The following is an 8,010-nucleotide window of genomic DNA, read 5'->3' on the forward strand; positions in this document are numbered from 1 at the left end:
ATGGCCCTTGAGCGTCGCGATGCTTAGTGTCTAGCCTCTTGTCCTAATTTCTTTTCTAGGTAACTGTGTGTGTGTGTGTGTGTGTGTGTGTGTGAGAGAGAGAGAGAGAGAGAGAGAGGGAGGGAGAGAGAGGGAGAGAGAGGGAGGGAGGGAGAGAGAGAGAGAGAGAGAGAGAGAGAGAGAGAGAGAGAGAGAGAGAGAGAGAGAGAAAGGGGGGGGGGGAGATGCATGTTTGTGTGGTAGTTAGGCCAAGAGATGACCTGCTTCGGTCGATCAGAATCGCCTCACCTCGACTAACGTGTGTTCTTGCATAAAAAATATAGAATCCAAGTGATGGCTGGTGTTTGCTAGTTGGTTCCCCCTGCTTCGATTAGCATATATACCATATTTATTTGTATACTATTTTTATATATAGATGTAAATAGAGCCGGGTTGTATCTAGATGATGGATCGCTTTTGCTGATTGGTTCATCTTGATATCAATCTTTCTCATCCAAATGTGTGATTTGCAAAGCTAATCTAGATCATCTTGGTTATGTGATTCTGTTACATTTTTCCTGTTTTAGCCTCTCTACCACCTGCTAAGTTGATAATAGATAGTGACTTTACGAAGATTTCTAATATATTTAAACAAACACTTTGCATTATGATAGTGGGCATGATGAAAATCAATTGTGTTGCATATCATTTATGAGTTGCTTAATTTACATTAGCAATGTATGTGTAATTCTTGTGTTCTTTATTTCAAAGTAGGTTTAGTGAAGGATGAGGTTCAAATTCTTGTCCATCAGTTAACACTTCAACACGTGGTAGGATTGAGCGATGAAGAACTTCGGGCCATTGCAATGTCAAAATATTTATGAGATCAAATGCAAACCCGAATATTCAACCATCACTACATGAACTAGCAAGGATGTGACCGAATGTTAAGGTCAAATGCAAGATTGATAGTCGAGAAATTTTCCCTCGAGTATTGGGAGACCCAACAGGTCAATGGGAAATATATGTGAAGACAATTAATGCCACATTGCATGTTAATGGAGAGGAGAGGCTTGCACTCTAGACAATGGAATGGAATGCATCACAAGCTTAGACTACTAAAAAAAAAACATAAAGGAGAAAGGGGTTGTAGGAAAGGAGGAGGAAAGGCAACAACTAGTGCCCTAGTCCATATGACCAAGATGGCTAGTGGGCTAAATTTAAATGCCGATTTGCCCAAGCTGAAGGGAGGAGAGCATAGATACAACTATGCACAACATTTGCCGACATGTGCTCTCACACAATACACTTTCCATTGCAAGCACTAACCATGCATGAACCAGTGGGCAAGGGAGGAGAAGGAAAGGTTTTTTGAATATAGGTTGTGGGTGTCCCAGGTCTTAGACGAACAATTGTATGAAGTTTTTGGCATCGGAGCAACATTTTCATCTAATCCTTAGTTGTGCAAGCTGTGACCTAGTGGGACTGCTATCCAAGTTAAGTATATCGTTGCACTTTGGACATATATTGTAATCACATATATTAATTTTGTTAATGGATTGTGGAGATGTTGCCAGAAATTATAAATAGTTCCGATGTTGTATTGTGTATTTGCAAGTTTCAACTTGTTTTGTGTTATTTTTATAGAATTGAGCTTTGAGTGTTGTATTTTAAATGTTACATGTCCTAAGAACGAGCTACATGCTATGTTAATCATTGAGTTTTGAAAAATGCCATTCTTTATATGCTCTTCAAGTGTCAATATGTTGGTGATTTATTTTCCGTCCTAGCTATCCTCCTAGCAACCATCCTGCTGTGATGCCTTTTCACCATTTTGCTGAACAATTGCCACAACAGTGCACTTGTTCATGCAGACAAGTGAATTGACATTACCCCATGGAGCACTACAAAATGACATCTTCCTGGTTCTTTATCTCCATATGGGATTTATTTTTTCTACTTGGCCACATCGAATGTAAATGTAATTTTAACTAAATGGGTAGCCCTGTGTTTTTTTGGCCACATCCATTGTCCTTATGATTTTTGCAAAATGAGTACCCCCTATATTTTGCTCCTATCCAATATGGTTCACCACGTATACTTTTCCCTTTTTTAACATGGCTCAATATGTATACTCTGCCCATATATATATGATGACAAGCTCTTGCCATGTTTGGTCAATAGTTTATGATTTTTTAATGTTGATTAGAGTTAATGTAAATCAGCATGGTTACTTAAATTACACTTTGATGTTGTTTTACAAATTTTTGGAGTAGTTGCAAGATTGCCATGCAATACATAACACATGAAATTAGCCTTTCATAGAGTTATAAATCTTTCCCTTACACTTTCATGTAGTAGTAATCTCTTGTGTATGTCTCTTTTCTTCATCATCTAATGCCATCGACTACCAACGAAAGTGTCTTGGGAAAGATTTATAACTTCATAAATGGCTAGCACACAACAAAAAGAAAATTGCAATGCTCCACCACATGTTATTTGCACTGTCATGAGGTGCATTGTAAGGACATACATGTATGTCATTGATGCCTTGCATTTTAAATTAAGGACATACATGTATGATGACTTGTAAGGACATACATGTATGATGACTTGCATTTTAAATTCATAGCATCATTAATGTTGAAGATAGTGTAAATTGCACTATCCACTTAGGGCATAGGGGCAAACCCTATCCCTAACCCTAAGGGGTTCACATGTATATCTTCATGTTCATTGTCAATACAATTAGTGTACATGTAGCTTTATTGTGTGCACTCCTCTCTCTCTCCCTCACTCTCTCACTTTTGCTATCCTGGTATCAGAACCGATGGAGCTCCCACTCCCTTCATGAGTGTAAAGCCCTCCTTGCATGAGGCATCTTCCATTGAGAGAGATTTCTGTCACAGAGAGTGAAAGCTCTTGCTTCATCAAGGCATTAGACCTTGCTCCATCAAGGCACAAGCCCTCTCCATGAGGCATCTTCATCGCTTCTCAAGCTCATCTTGTAGAGCTCTTTTCCTTCTCTGATTTGCATTAGAAAGCTCATCATTCCGAGCTATGGAGAGTGAGATAAGTTCATTTTCCTCTTCAGAGGAATTCTGTTCATGCTTAACTGCTTCCTTTTCTCCGACTGTCTCAGCGACTTCATTCCTCCATAAAGCTATTGTGCCTTCACAAGGTATCCTACAAGCTCCTCCACAATTCACAGAGAAGCTCCATTAACGACGAGCTCCAACCACCTGAGCGACTTAGTGCACAAACGGGCCTCGAGTACTAACTTGGATGACCAGCTCAACAACCAAGGCACTGTCAACCTCAGCCCCATTCAAGCTGACTCACTGCTCTACATCATAATCAAACACACTGCTCCACGTCCAAAACTCAATGAATGGCGACTGTCCACGAAGCTTTCTCTGCACACGTTTTTCAAAGGCTCCACTCTAGCTAGCATAAACAGCCACTAAGGCCACTAGACCGAGCAGCTCCCTCATCTCTGTCCAACACCAGTGCTAGCCTATGGCCTCTAGGCTCTAGTGGCCAAATGATTGAGCAACCGGCCTCTAAACCAACTACACCCTAGTCCTAACGATGGGGCGACTCCAAACCCAGCTCCCATGCAATGATTGAGGATGGAATCTCTGAAGATTCCATCACATCTTATCTCTCTCGGCTTGTCACCTACATCGACAGACACATGGCACTTCAACAAGCGTTATCTGCCATGTGGTTGATCCCTTTTGACACATCAACATACAGAGGCAATCCACATCATCAAGGCAGCCCTTGTGCCATGTCACCATGTGCTAGTGTGCCATGTAAGAAATCTACACATCAGCGCCTCTGCACTAAATAAGGTTTTGGTTACAAGCCCTTGTAGCTTTAGCAGGTGCTCCATCATTATATAGATTGTGCTAAAATGTGTTTCACCTAGCTTCGAAAGCTCTAGTGGGTTAGTCATTATAGGCTTGTGATTCCTAGTTATACCAAGTAATTGCTCGTGGTTATGAAAGTACAACACCACTTTTGGAGCCTCATCCACAATGGGTTTAAAGAACTAGGTCTCATGTATTTTGTATCAATCCTCCAAAATTATATAAAGGTAGTTGCAGGAGCATGAGAGGCCCAAATATGCCGATATCTGTGATTTATTATTTTTACATCCTTTCAACAATTCTTGGCATTATTAGTAATCACTTGAATGACATTGTATCTTCAATATATTTTCTTAGTTGCTCGGCAATAAATTCCCCAGTCTTATCTTCATTGGTCGTATCAATCAACGGACCTCACCTTTGAACATCACAAGCATGACATTGATTAAGGGCCTCTTGCTAACATTCTTCCATCCGTCAATTAGGATGGTGCAAGCCATTTTTTTAGTGCTATTGTAAATAACTTGCTGCATCTCTTCTTTCATCCTATTGTAGTAGGCATCCATCATGCTATTACAGATGGAATCATAAGTGGGCATTGTGAAACTAGCGCTAGATTTGGTCACAGAGGCCATGGATTTTTTCAATGTGGCCTTTGATCCATACTCAATAGACATCCCGTGCGATAGATTGCTTCAAAGACATCTTGTTGTACCTTCTCGATGTGATATGCTTTGAAGGAGGCATCCAAGGATTGTTTTTGCACACGTGCACATGCATTTAAACTAGGCACACTACTGTATTTCCCCCTTTCCATATGCACAATTGAGCAACTTGCCAACTGCACGCAAGGGACCTTGTGCCAATACTATGCATCATTGTACTTTATGAGTGACTTCCCATAGTTGGCTCCTCACTTGGGGATCTAAGTCCCATGCTTCTTTCATCGATTACAAGTTGGGAATGGTGGCATGTGCATATATCATCCACAATCGTGTCTGCACTTGCAGATGTTTCACCTCCCAAAATGGCTACCATCTTTCCACTCTGCACTTCTCTTTTTGTCTTTGAGGATTGCCTAGGAAGTGTTTACATATTCTAGTACTTGCACCTGTGTACTCGTCGTGACACTTAGGAGTATAACATAATCACGTGCCTTTGCAAGTTTTCACCCTCGTTTCTTTGGAGCCATGTTCTTTCCTTTGTATACATATAAACAGTTCAATAATGTGCAAAGGTTTTGTATTCATTTTGTTGCACAATAATTTTCCTATCTTGCATCAAAATTTATTTCTCAATAAGTCTTGCATAAAAATTTGTTTCTTAATAAGTTTCTTGGCTTGTTTGAATTTATTTGACAATACATCTTGCATCGAAATAATAACTTCATTCAGCAATATTCAGACAACAACCTTGCCCTCCTTGTCAAATCTTGCCACTTGGAGCCCACCAAAGCCATCCTAGGCCTTTGATCCATCCACCATCCATATCGCCATGGTTGATCAATTTTAAAACCATGTCAGTTGCATAAATGCTAAGGGGCCCTTAGCCCATGGGTTACCATAGTGGTTCACTTGTAATTAGCTTAATCCATTTCTTATGAGCCCTTTTGAGACCCCGATTCTCCCCTAATGAACATATTATCTAGTATTTTACATCCATGTGCGAGTAGTTATGGGTCAGCATACACGGACCCCCCACACATGTGACATAGATATTTTGTATCTATATGCGAGTAGTTACAAGTTGACATATGCGAACTCCCCACTAACACATAGATACTTTCTTTCAAAAACATCTACCTTTTTTTACTATTTTTAAAAATTATATAGCTTATGACTACTAAACATATGATTTGTTTAGAACAAGTTTATGAGTACTAAAAACTATATAGTTTGTGGCTAGTAAAAACATATTCTTTTCTCACTAATTTTAAAAACTATGTAGTTTATGCCTACTAAAAACATCCTTCTTTTTCATATTTTCATGAAAGTAACTTCAAATTTCTTACAAAAAAGTGCTCTTCTTATGAAAACAATCGTTTGAAATCTTAAATTATAAATTATAAACTATAAACTAAGAGTTTTGGTGGTTGCATAAATTAGGCTTTTGGAGGAAAGGTGGTTGCTAACACCATGGTGTTATTCATTTTTATGTATAAATTGAAGTGTTCTTTTCTGAGGTAGGTGACTCTAAGAAGATGTACTCTTGTACGTCCATTAAAAAAAATCTTGAAAGTAAGAGCATGTTTACTATGTCTACATAGAAAGACAACAAGATAACTTAATTATATCAAACCCAACCTTCCACAACTTTACAATAACTTCTAAGGTAGTCGTAGTGGATTTTAGAAGTAGTCGTAGTGGATTGGTGAAGGAAAACAAGCTTGCAACGATCACAAGCAAAGATGGGAACCATTAATGGAGTATGAGATAGATGGGTTTGCTGAGTACCTCAAAGAATGAAAAGAAGGTGCGAAAAGCTCTCGTCTCTTGCCCATCTACTTAGCCTCTATTTACCTTTCGTGTGGCCTATTTTGTTACATACCATTAACAACCCACGGTCGAAATTGAAAAACGTTGCGAGCTAGTTGATTGGCATCCAGAAGTTTTGAGGATCAATTGAAATAGCCACCAAATGTGGTTATGAGTTTTGAGAACGAACAAATTCAAGCAATTTACAAGCGTAAACTTGTACAAATCAAACCATGGAAGCATCCAATGCGGTAGAATACAAAGGCAACAAGGTCAGTCTAACTCGCCCAGCTCTCTGCACACACATGTTCAACAGCCTGGAATTACCGCTCTCGTTGAATGAACTCGCTTCAGGTTGAGGGAGGGGCTCCCGAGGCCGCTGACCGCTTGATAAACTCAATACAATCGGCTACTGGGTCTGGTGCGCACGTACCTTTAGAAAGAGCGCCTTGGGCAGAAACGCTCTGGATGCCAATCGCCTCGTTGTTGTTGTGATTGTTCTTGTTGTTCCGAAAACTCGTGCTGCCGGGCTTAGCTCTTCTTACAGGAACGGCCAGAAGCAGGCGTCCGCAGGATTTCTTCATCCTCCCCACTTGGTAGAGAAGAGAGGAAATGCGAGCTCGAACGCGAGGTACCTGCAGTTTGTTTGCTAGGTGGACACCTCTGGTTGATTGCTTGCGGGCGTGATCGGCCCGGTGGACGTTGGGGGGAGGAGAGGCATGAGGACATTCGTGAGGGGGCTCAGCACTCTCAGAACGGTGCGCAATTCTACTGCTAGTTCGTCTAAACATGGCGAGGCCAGCAAACAATGGGTGGAGAGAGACTGCGAGAAGCTCTTGATGGTAAAGGGATGTGTGTGGTGCCGTCCTTTATTGAAAGAGTATGATGAGGGTCCCCATTAAATGTCGGTGTGAAGGGGCCAAGAAGTGCATGTCGGTGTGAATCACCTCAATGGCATTGTTTGTGGCTAAAATCACGTTGCATGAGGTTGTCCTTAAAAGAGAGGGTAGCTTGTCTTCTTCAGTGGCCTACTATATCACACCTTAGGTCCATAGGATAGACCCCTCCCAACGTTCTTGTCCTACTTAAAATTGCCAACTTGACCTCTCTTGGGGGCCTAATCTAGCATGCACTCAAACATAATACAAACTCTGTATGTTCTGGAACTTTGTGCTATTTCTGGTACAAAGTGTTATCAATCACTCAATAAGAGCATACTACTCATTGATTGCTCCACCAAGTTAAAATTCAAAGAGAAAAAAGTACAGAGTCATCAATTCTTCAATGAATATAAAAGACTTCAGGAGAAAACAAAGGGAGTGAAAGCAAGAACCGTAGGTTAATAAGATGTTGGTCATCATCATGAAACTTGTGGCTCTACTTATTTGGAAGTTCTATTGGAGGGTGCAACCACATTATTCAAAGACTAAAGGAGGTCATCCACATTATTCAAAGATTCCTAAGCGACTTTGATAAGATTCACTAGTCTTGGATTCTTTAAATAATAAAAGCAATGCATGGAGAAACTAAAGGGATTTAAAAGAAGAAAAGTAGTTTAATAAAATGTACACAAAAGTCTCGCTCAACTTATGGGCCAATTTAACAAGAGTTCAATCCCATCGGAGAGGTTAGAGTGGCCATCTTGCTATGGGGGTAGTTCTCAAGAGTATGTAGGTCACATC

General features: G+C 40.3%; 1 protein-coding gene across 1 annotated transcript; it reads right to left on the reverse strand.

The window, feature by feature from the left end:
* Positions 1-6,433: 6,433 nt before the first annotated feature.
* LOC147902049 (uncharacterized) lies at positions 6,434-7,156 on the reverse strand. The gene has a single exon (XM_087375292.1). The coding sequence runs from the start codon at positions 7,117-7,119 to the stop codon at positions 6,679-6,681; it is 441 nt and encodes a 146-aa protein (XP_087231418.1). The 5' UTR covers positions 7,120-7,156; the 3' UTR covers positions 6,434-6,678.
* Between the last annotated feature and the right edge of the window lie 854 nt (positions 7,157-8,010).

The sequence above is a fragment of the Dipteris shenzhenensis genome, chromosome 5 (genome assembly GCF_047967505.1).
Source record: "Dipteris shenzhenensis isolate YYH24624 ecotype China chromosome 5, Dip_SZ_1.0, whole genome shotgun sequence".
NCBI lineage: Eukaryota > Viridiplantae > Streptophyta > Polypodiopsida > Gleicheniales > Dipteridaceae > Dipteris > Dipteris shenzhenensis.

Excerpts from the sequence above, each read along its gene's own strand:
- LOC147902049 (XM_087375292.1), bottom strand. The coding sequence starts at position 7,119 with ATGTTTAGACGAACTAGCAGTAGAATTGCGCACCGTTCTGAGAGTGCT.